The sequence below is a fragment of the Phaethon lepturus genome, unplaced genomic scaffold (assembly GCF_000687285.1).
Source record: "Phaethon lepturus isolate BGI_N335 unplaced genomic scaffold, ASM68728v1 scaffold15285, whole genome shotgun sequence".
Taxonomy (NCBI): Eukaryota; Metazoa; Chordata; class Aves; order Phaethontiformes; family Phaethontidae; genus Phaethon; species Phaethon lepturus.
The window spans coordinates 33278-54051 of record NW_010541316.1 but is presented as its reverse complement, the minus strand read 5'-3'; the positions used below and the strand labels follow the sequence as shown (position 1 = coordinate 54051).

The window sequence follows — 20774 nt, the reverse complement described above, 5'->3', positions numbered from 1 at the left end:
TGAGGGGACACACTATCTGCCACCAGCATGGGAGAAGCCAGCAGATGGTTGTGGTGCCCACCAGGCAGCGGAGCCCTCACCCAGGAGCCCAGCAGGAGCCAGTGAGGAGGCATGGGGTTTCTGCTGCCCTGCCTGGGGTCCTGGCATTGGGGGGACAGCAGAGACCCCCTGTGGGTGCAGGGATGCTGGTGCCAGGAATGGGAGTGGAGCCAGGACAGGGCCAGCAGTGCAGGCTGGTTGGTTTGCTGCCCCTTCCTTCCCTGCCCCAATGGTCAGAATCGGTCCCATCCCCGCTCTCGCCTGGCTGCCGGCATTCCCAGGAGGGGTCCTGCTGCCCCACACAACAGCGATGAACGAAGAAGAACACGAAGACGTACCAGCTTACTCCTCTATACCAATAGAGCAGGAATCGGGACCCAGTGCTGCCCAAGACAGGAGGGAGAAAGGCAGACAGAGAGGGAAGGAGACATTAGAGAGGTAACTCAGAACAGGCTGCAACAACAGTCGGGGTGAGGCCAGCAAAGCCCTCCCCGCCATGACACCACCCCACGGCCGAGGGGGTGCCCACTGCCCCCCACACTGGCCCGGTCTCCCAGAAGCTGGCCCAGATGGTTCCCCTCCCTTGGCCGAAAGCAGGAGCACGGTTAAGGGGCAGGCACGGGAGGCCACCATCACATAAACTGTTGCCATCGAGTGGACGCAGCCCAGAGAGGAGAAAGGAGGGGAAGGACAGAGACAAAAGGGTGAGGGAGGAGGAGAGAGAAGGGGGAGGCAAGCTACCTCTGTGTTAGCCCCCCTCGCCCACAGCTCGCTCTGCCTGGGAGGAAGCGGGAGCCTGTGCTGTGGGCGGGCGCGTTCCTGTCCCATCCCAAGGCTGCAGCACGCCGCCCCGGCTGGGTACGCCACCCACGGTCAGGCACACAGTCCACAAACCCTCTGCACCCCTCGGTGCCTCAAACTGGAGCCATGAGCGTGGCAGGGCAGCAGCGTGCCTCTGACCCCAACGGCGCGGCCATTACCTGGCAGGTAGACGTCTACCGGAGGGTCACTCTCTGACTGCGTCAGGCTCCGGTGCTCACCGCAGCTGCCGTCCTGCAGGACGTCTTCGACGGAGGGTGGGTGGCTACCTAGAACCAGCCGAGAGCGCAGCCCCTCAGTCCCCAGACCAGCTCTGCAGGGGCATGTGGCCAGGAGAACGGGCTGAGATCTTCCACGTGAGGAAGCTCCCAAGGCCCCCCCAGCCCCACGGAAGTCTCAGGTCAGACTGGTCCAGGTCACAGTGCCGAAGGGCCACCTCTTCGAACACAGGCTCATGCCCCAAAACACACCCAGCACTCCTCTCTCACCTCATGCCCTTCAGATGCTGACTGAGCACCAGAGACCCATCCCACAGACATGAGGCACATCCTGCATGCCCAGTACCGTGGCCATGGTCTCACCAGGACCACACTGGTGCACGCAGCCATCTCTCCCCCCAGTTGTGTGAGGAGACAGCCCATGGCATGGACAGATTTGTTGATTTTTGCTTCCCCACTTCCCAGAAGAGACCCTGGCACCTTTCTCTAGTATAAAGCACAGCTGCTCAGAGACAGACTTCAGGGGCTGGATGTTTCTGAACTTGTATGTTCATTCCCCAACTGTCCTTGTCCCCCCACAGCAGAGCTGGACAGCAAGACGAGGTCTGGCTGAGTGCACACTCACCCTGCTGCAGGGACGAGGCCTCCTCGATCTCTTCCCCTGCCACGCTCTGTAAAGAGGAACCACACAGGTTACTTCTGTGGGCTGGAGGCCCTTGCTGTGCTTGTCTCCTGCTCTGGTGTTCTCCAGAGAGCTGCGCTTGGGCCCAGGACTTGTTTCCCAGAGGGACCAAGGGGCCACGTATCAGTCCTGGCCCCTGGAGAGGGTTTACAGGCAATAGCAGCAGATGCTGCAAGCCCAGCAAGGCCCAGCTTCCACCCCTGCCCCAAACACTGCTGGGCTCGCCCAGGAAGCTGCGGGAAGGTCAGTTCTGACGTGGCTGCAGCCAAGTGGACTTCCAACCCACCTAGCTCCCAAAGTAATGTTAGGGGCACGGGGAGCGACTACGTGCTTCCCCGTGGAGCCCTACGGGTAAATAAAGGCAGCCGAGGCTGTTGGCTCTGGGCTACTTGTGCTAAGAAGCTCATCTTTGCCCTGTCACTAAGGAAGCAATGGCCCTTCACGAGGCACCTCCCGTGTCCCAGAAGTAGCCTCCCCAGAAGAGCTCTGGCTCAAAGCAGCTCCCCGGCAGAGCACAGACTTACTTCTGGAGAGCTGGTCTCTCTCAGGACCAGCTCACCCCCGCTCAGTGCTGGCTGTGAGTCAGAGTCCTCGGAGAGCTTCTCTTCATCCTCCTCGTGGATCGGGGACGAGGGAGACCGTAGTGTGCTGCGGCGGGAGAAATCCCATTTGCAAGGAGCTGCAGTGCTGCTGGTGGCAGCAGCTTAAGTTGTCACCACCCCTGCCCTGCCCCTCCACCAGCAGCATAAGCCAACAGGCACGAGGAGGAGCTCAAACTATCGAGCGAAATGCGCCAGGGCCCTCCAGTATCAGCTACACGGAGAACAGCAGCAGCAGAGTTTCTGGGACAGAGCCAAGCAGTGCAGAGCTCCGGCACAGTAACACAAGTCAGACAAATCTGCCTTTGCATGGAAAGCAAGAGGCCCAGGTCCCACACTGCTCCTCACACCTTCAGGGGCTCCCTTCCCAAGGGGAAATTTGGAATGGAGGACAGAGGCCATCTGTACGGCCCTGCAAGGGACACGTGAAGGGCACCTGCAGTGGGCTGTCCACTCCATGGCATCCACAGCTACATCCTCCATCACAAGGCCAACAGAGGATGCTTCAGACAACAACAGAAGGATCTGATTCAGCATTTTGTGCTCTGAAATTTGGGTCACTTCTCTCCCCATTGTTTTGCTTCTGGGGAACTCCATGGAAAGCTGAAATCCAACAAGGTTTGGATGTCAAATGCAAATTGAGGGACTAACTGCATTGGAAAGGAGACACTTCCTTCCAAAGCCTGGATCAATTTCTCCTGGTCAAAAATCCTCTTTCTTTTGGTGACAAAACCAGCCCTTAGGAGACGTATGCTGGTAACCTCAGGCAGAACACAGTGGTGATGCCCCAGTTCCCTCACTGAGTACCTGCTGGCCTCCTAAAATTCTGAGTTAGCAGTGCTACTAGTGACTGGACCAGCCAGAGCCCTCTCCTCGCTACCAGTGAGTGTGGCCACAAGCCCTCGGGGCTTGCAAGAGGAGCGGACCCCTCCGTCCCCATGCTGACCTATCTGGAGACTTGCTCCGCTTGCCCTTTTGGTGGCTGCTCTCCACGGCTCTGTCCATCCCAACAAGCGGTCGGCTCGCCGGAGGCATCCCATCCACCACACCAGAGTAGCTGATTTCATCGTACAGAGGAGCTGATGGGATGGAGGGGGAAACAGAGCGAAGGCCGTTCAGGGCTTCCAGCAAGGAAATGGGCTCGTAGCCTGGAGGGATGTTGTCAGAGCTCTGTGGGCGAGAAAGAAGAGGGGCACATTAAGAAACCCTCACCAGGCTGGAAGCCCCCCTAGAAAGGGGAGGCCCCACAGGTGCAACCCAGCCCTGCACCTCCCATACTGAGCTCCCAGGCAGTCCATCCCCACAACCACCTCTCCAGAAAGCCTCAGCCTCCTTCCCCTGCAACAGCCACACGCTCCCCTTTGGGCTGTAACGCTGATGATGCTCCAGGCAAGTTTCCAGAGCAACGCTTGAGAGACTGGGCATCTCAGCAAGCCGGAAGGTGGCTGGGCAAGGAGGGTAAGAAAGCAGGTTCCTAACAAAGCTGCTACAAAATATGTTTGGACTTTTTCCTCCTAAAAGTTCCTCAATGGTTCAGAGACCTTTCCAGCTCAGCAAGCACCCCACTTGTACTTCCAGCCCTGGTACAGACACAGCTGTTTCACAGCACCACCACCACCTGTCACAAAGAGAGTTGAAGGAGAGGAGTACGTGTGCACCAGCTGAGAGCTGGTCCTTGGAGCCTACACCACTTCCACTTCTGCCACGGTCTCGGTCCTCTCAGCTGCTAACGCTGGCTCTCTGCAGTCGCCTCTGCTAAAAGGTAGGAAAGGGATCACAGAACCACTGACACTGTAGGGAGAAGGGTAAAACTGCACCAATTCCCATTCCTTCTGTAACTCACTAAGCTGCCAGTCAAACAGACCCTTCAAAGCCATTAAACCAACACTGGTTTAACTCCAAAAATCCTCCTGATCATAAAGCTCCTGTGGACTTGGAGACAAATGAGGTTTATGCTGCAACCCAGTAGGCCACAGGCAGCTCAGCCCAGCCTCGTGCAAACAAAGGAAGACTGCAGCAGTCCAAGCTTACATTAAAGGGAGCTGTTTCAGCCCTGTGTCCTCAGGGAGGTGGTTCTGTCGTACCTAAGATGGTGTGCTGTTGCTGAGCCTGGCCATGAACTCCTGTAGTTTCTCTGTGCCTTATCTCCCAATCACACAGCTGCAGATGAGCCTACCCAGCAACCTGTTCCAACACAGCCATTAATCTGGTCTGAGCTGATTGCTGAACTGACTCACTTGTGGTCACAGAAGGAGCGAGATCTGACAGGAGAGGAAAGAACAAGTGGCACCCTGGGGTCAAGCATCAACCCACATCCCCTAAGTATCGGTCTCGTGATGGTTATGAGCTTGCACTGAAGACCACAGCTGGAGATTGCAAGATAATCAAGTCAGCCGAACGAGGAATCGGTTCACAGTTGCTGCCACCTGTAGGTGGTGGGGCCAAAAGCTATCTCCACAAAAACATTTCATTTCCAGACAGCAGCTCGGAGGTGCTATTTTGTGGACAGAAAAGTCAGGGAGACAAAAACCCCTGGCTCGTGTTTGGGACATTTTCTCCTGGCTGTGTAGACCAAATACTGAGAGTTCAAAGACATTTTCGTTCGCTGTGGTGAAAGCTCAGGTTCTGCAGCACACCTCAGAGGCTGGAGGAGGATTTCCCAGCCAATGGCTACAACACCCTCACTGCAAGTTACTGAGCTTTCAAACAACCCTAAGAGACACTGGTCTTCTCCTGGGACAGTTAGCGCTACACCTCCCCTAGAGCCCACTGCTGCAGGAGGAGTACTGCTAGTCACTGCAGGAGGCTTGCAGAGAGCCAGAGCCATACCAAGCTTGCAACAGCCTCATTACCTGAACCCAGCCTCAGGTTTTCTCCAGACCTGACAAGCACAGCAAGCCACATTCCTCATAAGGCTCGGCATCTAGGCTAGCTTGAGCAAAAGAAAACTGCAGCCTCCTTGATCCCAATGACAGCTGCCGCTGCATTTGATGGAAGTACACAAAGGTGGCACAAATAGACCCTTCCTGGCCTGAGGTCCTCCCTCACCTTTCCTCTTCCCAGCTCCTGGTGCCTCACAATTGCCATTCATGCTGTCCCCAGCACAGCATTCCAGTTACACACTCTCACACCAACTCGGAGAGTCCCCAACAAAACAAGCTCCATCCTTCCTGTTTCTGTAAAAGCAAAACAGCCCTCTGCAGCCAGTGTTCCTGAATGCAAGACCTGGTCCAGCGGTGCCTATTTGTCTACCTCTACATCCCAGCACCCGGGTGGAAACCACAACCAGATGTGCCCACACCAAACTGACAAGGGGATGAGACAAGTGCAAGGAAGCTTTTGGGTGAGCCAAGGGGACAGCAGCTTGCCCACAGTCCTACAAAGCTACAAAAACATATTGGCCAGGAACTATAAAGCAGCCAGGCTCAGGACCTGGGGACAGTCCCCGAGAGTCGGTGTCAAGACCCCTGTGGCAAGCTGCTTCCATCTTGCCTATTCCTCCGCACGCAAACCAGGGAGGTTAGTGATCGTCCGTGCAGGGTGTGAGCGTCTCACCGCTAACGTGGAGGCAGTACGTGGAGTGTCGCAGCCTGTGCAGGGGCACAAGACAAACCCAGCGTGTTAGCAAGCCCTCGCGTGTGTAACACTTCCCTGTGCTAGTGACACCGCTGGCAAAGAACTGCCGTAGGAGCAAACACAACCAAGTCCACTTACTGTTTCCCTTCTAGGTTTCCTGCTGGGCAGGGAGACAGTGCTCACTTTAAGGGGTTTAAAGGGACACTGTTAAGAGAAAACCACGTTTTAAAGAAGTTTTTTCTTCAGGTTAGTGACACAAAGAGACACACAGCATCTCCTCACCTCGCTCCAAGTGACAGCACCTGCTTCCTCTACACACCATGCTCTGCTTCACAACAACACTTGGGGTTTCTCCCCTGCCCTATTTCTTAGCCCCAGTTGAAGGCAGCAGGGCTACAATGCTGCAGAGGACAGATGAGTAAAACCAGGCTTTTTCTGTGACAGTATCTTTCTGCTCCCATGAAAGCCTGTAAGATGATCTCTCTCTCCTCACTCTGATCTCATGTGTCTCACCAGAGCCAGCTGTGCAACAGCACTGCTCAGGCAATGAGCTGCTGCCCTCACCGCAGCGGGGACGTGTGACTGGGCCCCAAGGCCACCAGTGCCACACTTTCCATCCCACACTCCCTCAGCTGCCTGCTGAGACCCTGATCACTCAGGCACAAAGTTGGCACAAAGAGACCTTTCTGCTGTCATGCTGGGAACCCCGATGCCAAGGGCATTTCATCAGAGCGTGCTGGCACATGGATGCGCGTGCATGTCAAACTGTAGCCCCCCTCCATTTTCCCAGCTCCCACCCTGTCATGCCCAGAGTCTGCCACTTTTCTCCTGGGACAGGCCCAGAGAAACCTTCTCAGACTGAGGTTTCTGTGAATTTGTGTCCTCCAAAATACAGGAGGGCACTTGGCTAAAACCAGTAATATTATTAATCCACAAGAGGAGAGATCCTGGCTGTCTGGCAGGGTTGAGAAGAGAGGCTGCACTGCTCAGGAAGACCTCGAAAAAAAAAAGACCTCACTTCAAGGCCTGAGCACACCCCCTGAGGTTCCCAAGGACACCAGCTATCAGGCCGAGCAATTCGTGCACGCACAAGCTGCCCGCTCAGGCTGACATCAGTGCCCAGGCTTTGTACATGGGGTTGCGAAGTACTTACAGAGTGCTCATCATGGTCAACACTCTGTGCCAAGACAGGGCTGAACGACACTGGCGACAGAGCCCCTGGCTTCTTCCTCACAGCCCGGATCTGCAGCAGCGCACGGAAGGCTAGGAGAGAACAGCAGGCAGGTGATCGCACGGCCAAACAGGACCAGGCCCTGCCAGATGCTTGCCGGAGCAACTCGGTTCACTGCAGACATGCCGCCGACACGAGGGAGCTCCCCATGTGCATGGGGAGCAGGACCATGGCACACAACAAAGCCAAACGCTATGGTCTGGCTTCTAGTTGATCGGTCTATACTGGGGAGAGATCTGCTGGCCAATAAAGTCTGGGTACGTGGAGCCCTTGCGGAGAACAGGCGCTGCCTGCCCTGGTACAGTCACGTACAGAGGTGCTTCGGGCCTGATATTGGTAACACAGTAAGAAAAACATGAGCTTGGCCTTGGGCAGTGCAAGCTATGGGATGGGGCAGGGGGGAAGGCTCATGTAAAACCACTTTGGGTTCATCCAGACCCCACAAGTCTCAGGCCCGAGGTCCAGCTGGCGCCGGAAGCATCGCTCCTGCCATCGGCTGCTCACTCACTGGTCAGCACTATGGTGGTGAGAGGCTCTGCAACAACTGCAAACCCAGCCAGAGGGTTAGTGGCTGAACTCCCGTCTCCAGCACAGCAATCCCTTGGTCCTCCTACCACAAGAGCTTTGATCTCCACTCCCTGCCCACAGTCCCATTTTCTATCTGTAGATCTTTAATATTGTTAGTTCCTCTGTGCCAAGGGCGCATAAGAATGAGCCAGACATCTGTTCTGATGCAGCTGTAACAACTTGCTCATACATAAGGAAAAGCCCAGGCATTTCTTCTTGTGCCCAGCTGCTTGCAAGATCAGCCTAGAGCCAGAGGACAGAGGTGCAAACCTATCCTCGCTGCCTCTGCACTCCCCAGAAGCAGATTCCCAGGAAGTCTGACATGGGGGCACTTTCCAAACAAATACAACCTACGCTGCTGCAGCGTGCAGATGAGACAATGCTTTTCCTGCGTTTTAAGTTGTGCTACTTAGTCAAAGCTGTCTGGCACTTCCTCTGATAAGATCTTGCTTTTGGTTACTGCGTTTTTGCCAAGTTTGAACTGTTTAGACTTAATTTCACAGGCCAAACATCTGTCTTAGGCTCTTTTTAATTTTCCTGAGAAGTATCAATTAGAAACAATCAAATACCTCAGAGACCAAGCACAGGGTAAACCACATGATCTGTCTATCCCAGCAAAAACAGAAACATTTTCTCAAGAGGCTCCTATGCCTCTGTGCTTTTGAGAAGAGACATGGAATTCAGCAAGCGCTGCCTGAGTGTCAGAATGGGTAATTAATTTTTTCCATTTTTTCAGAGCTGAGCAATGCAGGGGTTAAGCAGATCCTCCTAACTCTCCTGGCAAAGCAAAGGACTCCAAATTGACTGTTATCTCTGCTTCCCTGGTGAAGTCAAAGTACAGTTGTCCGGGGCGGAGGGGGGGAAGCAAAATACTTGGACAGCCCTCCGGTGGGGCTGGCTGCTGTCTCAGTCAGATAAACTCAGGATAAAGCTTCTACATCCCCAAAATCCTTTGGGGATTTTCCCTCATCTTCACCAAAACACAAGAACTGCCTACATGGCACGGCTCTGAGCACCTGCACCTTCAGATCCAACCCAGGGAGAGGGCAAGTGGCCAGGGAGGCACTGGACAAAGGGCCATTCTCCTGTGTGCTCTCCTCCTTCCCTGTTTGAGGACAGTTATTTTAGGTGCCAGGAATCTTCAGATGCCAGTGAGAGCAGCAGCATGTTTGGTGCTGGGGTGGGGTATATAAAATACATGCTCCCTCTCACAGCCTGTACTGAATTAACAGGAGCCCAGGAGGCAGAAAGATGCCCTTGTTTCCTGGGCACATACTCACGCAGCCTGCAGATAGGGCAGTTGTTGGCCTGGTAGCGCAGGGTGTCAGCGCAGGAATTGCACAGACAGAGGTGTCTGCAGGGCAGAATGAGGGTGTCGCGGAGGTCAGACAGGCAAACCACACACTCGTTGCTGTTGTCGCTGTTCTCGTCATCTGAAGGCTGCAATGAGAGGCAAGACGTTTGGATGTGAATGGAAAGGGTCACGCCGAACTGTCAAGGGACTCTGAAGCCTGGGGAAATTTCCCACCCAAAAATCTGTGAGAGGGCTGGCATCCTCTTTCCGTAGCTCTCAGCAGGGGTTTCTTAAGGAGAGCAAGCTCCAGCCCACACAACCCTGCTACGGACACTCCTTCCTCTTGGGGCCCTGCTCTGAGCTCACTGAAGTCCAGAAACCAGAGCGCTGTGCTGTGAATCCACGGCACAGCTGTCCTTCCCCAGAGCCAGGCTGTGTGCAGAGGGCAGCTTTGGGGTAGAGGTCCCCTCGGATGAGGGCCAAGAATAAGCTTCTGCCTGCCAGCCTGATGGCTCCCAGGGTCAGCAGGGAAGTGGGGTCTTTGGCAGTCCAGCCTTTCTGCCCCATGTCTACAGAGAGAGAGCAGCCCCAAAAGGAGCTGCTTGCTGACTGTGGCAGGCAGCAGGTCAGGCTGCCACCAGGCTGGACAGAAGGAGGCACTCCAGCCATGTCTAGCCCTGTTTCCATAGGTCCTCTGGACAAATGATGGAGTGAGTGGTTCTTCTGCCACAGCATCTTCACCAGTCTCCTGTGCTGGCACAAGCTTCGATGCAGCTTCAGGAGAACCAGCCTGGGATGCTCACCTGCTCACAGCTACCCTGGTAAAAAAGTCAGCATGAACCTAGTCAACATGAACGTTGATGACACTAGTCTTTCAGTCACTCAGAGACCCACAAATTGGTCTACAGCCACCAAGCAAGCTGTTGCTGGGAGGAGAAACCCACTCTTCAACCACAAGAGCTCTCTTCACTGACACCTGAAAACCTCAGTCTCCCCACCGATGCCACAGAAGTTATGCCAGAGTCCACCAAACTGATGACCCAGCACGGGCCACCCTCCACCTTCACCTGGTCCCACTTCATGAGGCCTCTTTGGTCACCAGGGCTAACACATGCCAGACCACAGGCAACCTTGGTGTAAACAGCAATATACAGCATCTGCTGCCGCCACATCCACACCCAGCCTGCTGACTACGCCAGCAAAAGGCTGCAAGCCTGTCTGCCCCATCACATCCATTCTTCATCTATTTGGAGGGGCAGGGGGGGGCAGGCTTTTTGCTTTCCCATTCACATGGTTTGCTAAGTATATTAGAAAGAACAAAAATGGCCCCAGGCCATTTGCCTGATGGGCCACAAATGTGTGAAAGCTGGATCACGAGAATCATCACAAGACCCTGGAGGACCCAAACAGAAGCCTTGAAGCCTCTTAAATAGATACTGTGCAAGAAAAATCTTTGAAAAGACTTCTCCCCCCTGCCTCTTCAGGTGCTACCTGTTGGCCCAGGCAGATAGAGATCACAGGATGCTTTGGGCAGGACACTGCATCGCTTGGAGAGGAAATCCTGCCTGTCTTGCTCTGTGGCTACTCCTCTGTTTGCAAATCACACACTACAAACACCAGAGCGGTCTGATCCCGAGAGATCCAGCACTTGGTACACTCTGCAGCCCAGGTGGCAGCACAGGGCAGCTCTACATAAGGCTAAGCGAGCATAAAGCAGTCGCATCATCTGCCTGGGGCTGTGCAGCAAGCCGGGATTCAGCAGAAGCTCACGCTCCAAGATGTTTCTGGTTATGGCATTTGCATATACATCCCTTAGTGATGCTTGCTCTCTCCTGCTGGGGAATGCAGGCTGCTCTCTGGACGCTGGCAAGCCCTTGACTGCAGAGAGGCAGTGACACTGGCGCACGGCTGTCTCTACAAGCCCTAAAAATCAGCGCTCTGAAACACCCAGGAAACACTGATGCCCTTCTGTCCCAGCAATCCCAGCCCCAGGGAACACTTGTCTCCAGAGTCTCACACTGTCTAAAATTATCTCAGCACACCTCCACTGACTGTTTGGGCCTTACAACAGTGAGGATCTGACACCCCTGGGCTTCTTCAGTGCCTGCAGGAATGACACAGACTCGACAGTCATTCTGGGAAGCATCTCCACGTTGCCCTGTCAAGCCCCATGGTTATGCTCAAAAGCAGAAGGTGCGGGCTGGAGACCGACAGCTCAGGGAGAAGCTTTCTGAGCACCTTTACCTTGGTCTCTTGGTTGTTTTTGTTCTCGATGCCGTAGATCTCCTGAAGCAGATAGCTCACCCGGTCAACCTAGGGAAGAAGACAACAGTTGGAGTACCAGCTGCTCTGTCATTGCTGCTTCGTGATCACCTCCCCTCCCTCCCTGTGTCAAAATGTCCATGTTACACCCAAGGCAGTCAGCTGCCCTAGAGCCACATGAAAAAATTAACAAAAACAAATATTGCAAAGGATAGCTGGGAGAATGAGTCTGTCTTCTCTCAGAAAGTGGTGCCCATTCCATCTGGTCTGAGCAGGAAGCCTAACTGGCCGCTTTTGTTAGATGATTTTGATAGTGACAAACAAGTACTCTGCTTGTCCCAGAGATCAAGAGGGAACACGCACCCATAACCCAGGGGCAATCGGCCTTCCATAGCCCTTTCCTTCTGTGAAGCACTGCTTAACTTTAACCAAGATGAACTTCCACCCTTCTTTGTAACCTCAGGAGAGGTTCTGTGCCAACAGCTCGTTACTGGCACATCATCAATGGCTGCACATCACTTCCCTGCTCATCACCTGGGAGCATAAGGTCGAGCTACTGAAGACAGACAAACCATGTCCCTCAGCATGAGAAGCACACGAGGGACAACATTACTGCAGTGTCATTTATTACCACCTCCAGGCCCTTGGTGGCATCTCTAAATTGGGGTGTGTGGTGGCAGAAAGTGCTCTAGGCACACTGGAAGTTGCTCAGAGCCCCAAACCTGGGACATACTCCTTGGAGCCATGTCTTTATGCAAACGCTGGCAGCTGCCTGCAAACTCCCCCAAGCAGCTGAACTAAAGCAGTGAGGCAAGAAAGGCTGATGGTTCAAGGCCCAGTGGGGCAAGCCCCCTCTGCACTGCGGGGTGTTGTCCCCTCTTCCCTAGCTTAGTCAGCAAGTACAGCACGAGACTCTTACAGCTGAGAGGAGCAGTCTCCACAGGGATACACAGAGCTACCAGTCGCCCCCCTCTGCTTCCCAGAGGAGCTTCCCCAGAGCTGGGCATGCTCCTCCACACAAAACCCCCCAACAGGTAAAATGGTGAAGGGGCTGCAAGGTATCAAATTGACACATCTCGCAAACAGGGAAGGAATCGCTTTCCTGCGATCTCCAGTAACTGTCCAGTTGACACCATGCAGCAAAGCCAAGCCACGAGGAACCCTGTGCTTCAACAACTCCTCAATCCCAGGGCTTTTGGCACTTCCACGTGTAATTGGCCTCTCTCCTCTCCTTTTGTCAAGCCAGGTGCTCAGAAGAGCAATGGCTTTGCCATGGCATTTCAGTGCTGCAGAAGACGTCACACGCTAAGATGAGGGCAAGAGCTAGTTATATCCAGCCTGTTTGCCGGTTTAGAAATGCTCTGAGCTGGGACGCAGCAGCTTTAGCAAACTAATTCCAGAGCCGCCCTGTTTAACCCAGCGTGCAGCTTACAGACAATCTGTTCTAGGCCTGCATTTCAAGGCAGTGAGGTCAGCCGTTGGACTGCTGCGCAAAATCCTCTGCAGTGGCTCACAACTCACCCAGGAAGTTTGGGAACAATTATGTGGGAGACGTCCTTTCGTAACTCGACATTTCAAAGACAATCTTGTTATAGCATCCTGACTCCTCGGAGGATCGTGATGAGCATCAGTGAGTGCAGAAGTGGTCAGCTCAAAGCAAGAAAGAGGTCAGGAAGGAAGAGACCAAAGCCTCTGGAGGAGTCTGTGTTCTTTTTAACTGCTTGGCTCTAAAAATCATGAGAAGCTCACATCCCAGTAGGAAAAGGGTGAGCAGTGCAACATGGCCCCTACTAGAAAGATCTCTAGGTTTTAAAAGAGTAGGGATAAATAAGGAGTAGGTGACTGTACACAATGCGGCCCTTCACCTTCACGCTTCTCCAACCCATCCCGCACCACGTCATCCTTCCCAAGGCTTCTGTTGCTATATCCAGCCTCAGCTGATGCACACAGGAACCACCAGCCAAGTCCAGGTCACGTTTTTCTGCTGGTCCATCAACTCCATGTTGAATTTCTTTAAACAGGTTGGTAAATACAATACAGGTTGGTACAAACATACATACATACTTGATCTCAGCTGAGAGAGCAAAGCAGTTAAGCTCATTAGCTGCTGCTTCCTGCTCTCAAAAAGCTTTAGAGATCGATGCACACAAAAGGTACCTGGGAATCCTGGCACTGGCAAGGAGGGGAAGGCAAAAGAAAAGCAGTGATGGGGAAGAATGTACAACGTTATACAGATGGTTTACTTCAGACATGTACTCTATACCTCTGCTAAGCTCTAATGGGCGCAGATGCTACCTCAGTTTCAGTGGTACTGTGTGTTCTTCTGGCAAGAGCTTCCTTCTATTTTAAAAGCCATGGGAGAGAACATACATTACATCTTACAAACTGCCAATAAAAAAAAAAAGTACCCACAACCAAACACTGAGTGGGAAGGTTACATGCTCTGCCAGTAAAGATAGACAAGCACACACTGTTTCACTGCAGGAGTCAGCTAACCATACTGTGGCAGGGTGGGAACATCTCTAGAGAGCACTTCCAGCAAGGCAGCCCTCCATTTAGGGAGTCCGGAGTGCTAAATGGAGAATGGTACACACAGTGTGTTAGTGTGCACGGTAACCAAACACCGAATCAGAGTGCTCACAACCATGTAAGCGTTGCTTTTAAAAAAAAAAAAGAAAAAATTTTAAGAATTCCCCCAAATAACCCACAAGTAAGATAAATGAGCAGCTTTTCATCAGCTCACAAATGCTCTTCTCTGATCAGAAGAATATGTGAGAAAGAGACACCGCTGGCATCACACTGCTCTGTTCCCTCAGCGCTCAGGCAGCCTCTTCCAGCACAGCGCACAAGCTCTCCCTTCAGAGGCATGGCTTTTCCGGATGTTCCCACTACAAACCTGCCTTCGCACACGCGACAGACGCGTTTCCGGAACAGTCTCTCTCTGTCTCTATTAAAAATACTTGTGGGACCCAGAGCCGTCAACTAGCCAGGAGATCATGCTGCAACACAGCCAAGTTAAGCACCAAGGAAGGGAGGGGAGCACGGGTCAGTCTGGGACACACAGGGCTCAGAACAGATGTCAGGCTGAAGCGGCAAGTAACGCACCACTAACACTGGGATAAAGCTCTGGCTGCGAGGGCTAATGTTGCTGCCACTGGGCACGAGCGAGTCTGAAGGATGGGCTGTGAGTGTCTGCACAGCACTGGTGAGGCAGAGTGAACTACCAAACCCAGTTTTGACATATGATTAACTGGTACTGTTTAGTGGCTCTTTTCTGACCTGGGGACTGGAAGGAACATCTAAGAGCAAAAAGTGTCTAATCAAGGCATCTAATGACCTTCTTGATAGTAAAAGGCTTTTTAATTCAGATCGGAAAACCCTGGCCATCCATCACAAGTGGATGAAGTCAAACACGTTTAAAGCAGAAACACAGCACACATCTAAAGGTGAAAGGATGGACCGCCAAAATCTCATCTCTTTCTCCAAGACATTTCAAGCTGATCCTTGCAGCAGAATTACTTACCAGATTTCCTTTCAGAAGCTGAAATTCTTGGCAATCTTAGCAGTTTGCAGTTGCTTATATATTTCTCTCTATGCAAGACTCAGTGCAATTTCAATCTTGATGAGGCACTACACAGCTTCTGTGCATCACCAACACTGGGATGGGCTAAAAAAGGGCTACAGATCCCTGATGTTTCCCTGTTTGCCAGTCTCCCTTTTTCCCTTCCCCTCATAACACGTGCAGTGTGGTATATAAATAACAGCTTCAAAGCAAGACCATGTCTGTGACTGCTCAAGTACCGGGATACTCGTAGGGGACAGGCAAGATGAGCCAGAAGGTCTCAGTCCCTGGGACTACTCTGAAGATACCTTGGGCACAATAAGGAAGCTTTGTGTAGGGAGAAGACATGCATAAGATCCCCTAGTATCTTAACACACACACACATGGAAAGCTAACGGTTTTCAGCCTCCAGGTAGGACACTGGGAACCTGCAAAGATATCCTTCCACACCACAAGACACAGAACCTAAGGAAATCAGCCAGTGTCAATGAACAGATACGCTTCGCACTACTTAACGCATACAGCACTTAAGCTCACTAATGCAAACCTAATTTACTTCCATCTATACAGACATGGAAGCATCAGTACTGTGCTTGGCCAGTTTTGTATTCAAGCACCAAACACCAGGAAAGCAGGAACATATAGGGAAGACTGAATCTATAGACAGTACCTGCCTCGCAGTGGACAGCCAGTCCCATGCTGTATTTGTTCCCCCAACACACATCTGGCTGTGCAACAACCAACCCAACGTTAAGGGCTGCCAGCAGCACACTGCCTTTGCTTGTGATATCTGAGCTAACGAGATGAGATCTCAGGCTCTCACTGAACTAACCCTGAAGTTCCCCACTGGGTACAGTCAGGCACCCGTGGGACAGCAGCAAATGTCTTTAATCAAGCAGTAGACAGGAAACAAGTACTTACGATCTGCTTCTGTTTTAACGGCTTCACGGAAAAACTGCCATCAACGTGCTAGCAGGAAAAAAAGGAAGTGCATTAAATAGCTGTAGTGTACAAATTAAAACAGACTCATGATCAGAGTTGGTGTCTGTGAGCTAAGGGGAGGGTGGCATATGTGTAACAGAGACAGTCTGAATCGCAATCACTCCTAGCAGAGTTAGTGGAACAGGGTATCGGAGTGCTCCTTGCCTGCTCCAGTGCAGAGCTAGTTGAACCTGGCTCAAGTTAAACCTGGCTGAACTGGGACAGAGCATACAGAAAAATCCATTGGCACGCTGGATGCTTTCAGGCTGCAAGTAGTCCAACTGGGTGTAAACACTTCTCCAGCAAGTCCAGCAAGACTTGGCAGGGGATATTTGTTACTACCCGAAATAACATCCAGTTACAGAGCCACTCTTGAGGCCAGAGCCCCGAGAGAGCAGAGGGCTGGCATGAGGCTGAGAACAAGGTTTGTCCACTGGATGGAGTCAGAAACAAGCCGCACGTGCCCCACATTGCCATCTTCAGAGCTGCGGTGACCACCTCAAGCCCTTCATTTGCTGAGTGGCAGCAGGCACAGTTAGAACAATTCTGTATACACCTGGTGTCAGAACTAGTGACAGGAAGAGCATGCTATTTCTGTTTTCTCCATCATCCGCAAGGGCCAACTAAGCTGAAAGAAACCACTCTTCTGCTACAGTCTAGAGAGCAGGAAAGGAGACTTAGGGGGAAACTCCAGCAGGCCCTGCTGCTGTGAAAAGTTCCAGACATGCATCTGTTTGCTGAAGGAGTTTCAGAAGGAAGGGATGACAGCATTGCACCAAAAGACAAAACAGTCCTGTTTTCCAGGCAAACACAAAGTGCCAAGTTTCTGCCTTTGGAAGAGCTGCAAGGCCCGACTACACATAGCATCATGGTTACTATTCCAATCTTAAAGATACATATAAATAGCAAGTTACCAAGGCCTGCTGGTCTGTCTGTCCTCTGAGCATACTCTGGTGATCATCATCAGCGCTTATTAGCAAGGACCCTCTCTGGATTTATGGACCTACACTTCAAAAGCTGCAATTATTCTAAGGATGGGGAATATATTTTAATCAAACAGGGAGGAGAAAGAACTCAACAAGCACTTTGCCCTGTGACTTTTTATTAAAAGAAAGATTTTGATCTTGTTTTAAGCATTCAGTGGAAGATGAGAAGTAAGAACTGGCGCCACCAGACAGCATCTCCCTCTCACAGCACACACAGACTAGAAAAAGAAAGGAAGCACTTTCAATTCTTGAGCTGAGACCTGGACACGGGACATAATCCAGCATTGATGGAATGGCCTGACCAGCTTTAGTTGGTCCCCAGTTTTGCTGCACACCTCGCTCAGCTCCCTGAACCGTACGGAGGCTTTTGCCATCACCTTTGTGCATCTAGAGTGCTCAAAGGTTCTGCACAGTAAGTAGAATTTACCTGTAATCCTTGAAAACCTGCTTCCAACACTGCAGCAATTCAAGCCAGAGAGAAATCTCCAGAGCTCACTTCTGCCCTCATGCTAATATACTCCCAATATGCGTGTATTTTCCTACTTTCTGTAAGATGCTATTACCAAATGCTGTCCACGGGATGCTAGAATGGGAAGCTGGGACAAATCCAGGTCCAAGCAAGAGCTCTACTCCCTGGCCACAGGGATACTTGGAAACCAGAGACTAGACACACTCCTCTGTAAGTAAAAATCATACATCATCAGATCCAAAGCCTAATCTGAACCTAGCTACAACCAAAAAGCAATGAAGGCAATAGCCAGGAGAACACAGGTAAGTCTTGCAGATGAGGAAGGCAAACATGCACAGAATACTTCAAAGTCAGGCTGTAACATGCAGGAAGCCGGTGCTCTCATCTATTTTTCGCTCCTCAGAAATGTCTGAACAATCATTTTGCAAGGCTAGGGGATCTCCAAATACAGTACTTTCCCACCAAAATGACAGATGGGCTCCAAACACTACAGCCTTCCCCAAGGACCCACTGCCCACACTGTCCTCTCCCAGACACTGCTGAACAACTGAGGGATTCCAGTGTGTTTTGTTTTTCCAGATCAGCTGGAAGAGAAAACTAGAAGAATAACATCCCTGCCCTAGTCCCAGGTGTGCTGCAGCTGCCCATCTCATTTCTGACAGATCTCTAATTGCCAGGAGCAGAACTACCTACAGAGACAGTGCTCAGAGCAGCCTTTCTAACACAGTAAAACTGATTTTCTTCACATACTAAGTCCAACAAAAAAGCAACCCAGAACACTCAGAGCACCTTCCAGCCACAGGGCTTCCTTAGGATTGACTGTGCTTCCCATGCCCTCTACTCAGCTTGTCACCATCTGCATAATCCACCTAGGAGGAACAGAATAAGACCTGGCAACTTGCTGAGGGATATGGCAGGAACAGAGCAGATTGAGAAACAGAAGTCAGTCCACATGCCAGCTTGGAAGCGAGGATTTCTAACAGCACAGCATTGATGCTGCTCCCCTCCACATGCCCAGCTCTGCTCCAGCATCTCTTGCCTCATCTTAGCATGCCACTACAAGTATCACTTGTCCAGGATATGTGTCTGCAGTATTACCACAACCAGACCCAAGATGGTGCAGTTATGGCTCTTGCAACTGTTTTCAGGGTCCAATTACCATGGGAAGATATTTTGTTATAAAGGCTTGTGCGTACAGCTTGGCTTAACCTCACCGATGTAGGCAGAGGTCAGCTATATCAAACATGCCACTGAAAAGTAGTGGAGCTCCAAGTCTTTATGCAGGATGTATCCTAATTCTTTAAAAGGGCTTGGTCCTACATGTAAACTAAGGCCAAACAATGGTGCAACAGGGTCTGGACATGGCAGATCCAGTTCTGTGAAGAGATCACAAGGCCTGGGAAAACTGCACGGTAGCAGCCATGGTCAACACCTTCCAGCCCCAAACACCACAGCCACTGAGGCACACCCTCTCCCCACACACAGGAAACAGCAGCTGCAATTAGCTGAGTGACCAGCTCAGGTACAAATGATAATTACAGACTGCACAGGAGCTGCTGCAAGCAATTATTTGTATGACAATAGCACCCAGGAACCCCAGTCAGGGGCTGGCACTCCGCTGTGCAAAGTTAGATACAAACTAATGAGCCATGGAAACCTTTACATATGCAAGGACAGGGACAAAGGAAGAAAAGAACTCATTTACCTTTTCAAATGCAGCCAGAAGAACATGGGCATGACCTGTCACCTCAACCACCACTGCAAAAAGAGAAAGAGCAGTCCTGGTTAAACTTTGAAAACAGCACAAGCATAAATACCACCCCAAGCTGAATTTTAGTCCATTCACAATTTCTAAATTGCCATCTGTTCTATTTTCATCTCCTCTTGCAATTTAAAATTTTTCTTATCTTGTCATCAGGTTGGTTCATCTCACACCCCTGCAGAGCAAGAACAAAACCCTGCTGGGCTCTGTGGTGGGCTCTATGCAGGCATGCCTTTGTTACCTTGGGTGCTCCAAACCACCCCACTTTGTTTTCAGAGGTTGGAAAGGGAAAGTAAAACAAAGCGCTCAGTGGGATTCTGCTCTTCCCTCAAATTCCTGTTTCTAATTACCTGATTTAATCACAGAGATTAATAAATCCATCTGGTTTAACAAGAAGTGGCAGCACTTCCAGCCCTGGCACTTATCACTTTATTTCACTCTAATCCAATATGCTTATAAAACATTTATTTCTCATACCAATTTTGGTCACTGAAACACCTCTGTCCAGTTCTCTGATTTTTTTCCCCAAAGACAAACATCACATCTCCCCTCTTCCAAACTTGAGGCTTCCCTCTTAATCCAACAGCACTGAGAAGGGGCTGTCTGCGTTTCTATACCGCATTCACGGCTCCCTCAGCAAATACAGAATAGAGGAAGCCGAGGTACAATCTCAGTCTCTCTGGCTGAAGACTCTAAGGTTCTGTTCAGCTCCAACTGGTTGGACCCATTTGCTTCATTATGTTGACTCATCCTATGGAAATGGGAGATAGAGGTCATGGTGGAGTCACCGAGGGAAGGGAAGGCATGTAACCACCTCACCCTGCCTGGACCGACGTGTACCCGGGCCACGCTCAGCACATGCAGAAGAGCTGGCAGACACTATTACCAGCTCTGTGCCAGAAAGTTAACAGCTGAAGGAAGCACCTCCTGTGTTGTCTAAAAGGGAGGGGAGCTCAACAGCTTCCTTTGGGCGCCCAGAACAGCAGAGACAACACAAGGAACCATTCACTAGACTACGGCACAAAGATCATGTTTCGAAACAGCAGTACGTGGGAGGAGAGAGTCCACGCCTGCAGATTTGCTGGGTAACTGAGTTTGCACCCAAATTGCCATGACCAATCAGGAACATAATGGCATGCAGAAAAGAGGGCTAAAACTGGCAATTCATCTGGCTTGCCTCCCCCAGCTGCCAGCCAAGAACAAGGCTGTTCTAGCTCACTCAGTAAATGAAATTCCGGTCCCTCCCCACAGTCTGAATAGCCAGGTAAGAGATCACAGGCATCACTTCCTTTCATCTCCTCCATGGCATCCAAGCAGCATGTGTGACTGGAGCTGTGCGACCCGTTCTGTGCAGCACCTTCCCTCCCCAAAGGGTTTCTGTACCCTTCCCTGAGAGCAATCCCGCTGGCAGGAACGGGAGAGGGCTAACAGTGCAAGCTCACATTCTTACGGCACGCAAACATCTCCTGGCAGAATTCAGTCCAAACCAACATCTCACTGACTGCTAGTTTAATTTGCCATTCAATTTTATTTAACACAAGCAGTTACAGGCCAGCTGTAATTTTCCAGGTGCTCTGAACACACAAGCCCAGCTCCTTCCAGTCCCATCAGTTAAAAAAGAACCAAAATACACAACAATTTCCTCAAATCTTGCTCAAGTGTCACATATTTTTGTGCTGATATTCTTTCCAGGAGAGGATTTAAAAGCAATTGCCTTGCCAGGTTAT

General features: G+C 51.4%; 1 protein-coding gene across 1 annotated transcript in view; it reads right to left on the bottom strand.

Moving 5' to 3' along the window:
• Window positions 1–381: 381 nt before the first annotated feature.
• Window positions 382–20774, bottom strand: part of MGRN1 (mahogunin ring finger 1, E3 ubiquitin protein ligase) — a 45938-nt gene continuing 25545 nt past the window's right edge. The window contains exons 6-16 of the mRNA XM_010287694.1: window positions 18991–19043; window positions 15771–15818; window positions 11270–11338; window positions 9012–9171; window positions 7087–7196; window positions 6072–6137; window positions 3304–3527; window positions 2283–2406; window positions 1702–1747; window positions 1020–1127; window positions 382–422 (exon numbers count right to left, since the gene is read on the bottom strand). Of these exons, the coding sequence (XP_010285996.1) occupies window positions 382–422; window positions 1020–1127; window positions 1702–1747; window positions 2283–2406; window positions 3304–3527; window positions 6072–6137; window positions 7087–7196; window positions 9012–9171; window positions 11270–11338; window positions 15771–15818; window positions 18991–19043 (1049 nt within the window). The remainder of the gene's footprint in view (window positions 423–1019; window positions 1128–1701; window positions 1748–2282; window positions 2407–3303; window positions 3528–6071; window positions 6138–7086; window positions 7197–9011; window positions 9172–11269; window positions 11339–15770; window positions 15819–18990; window positions 19044–20774) is intronic.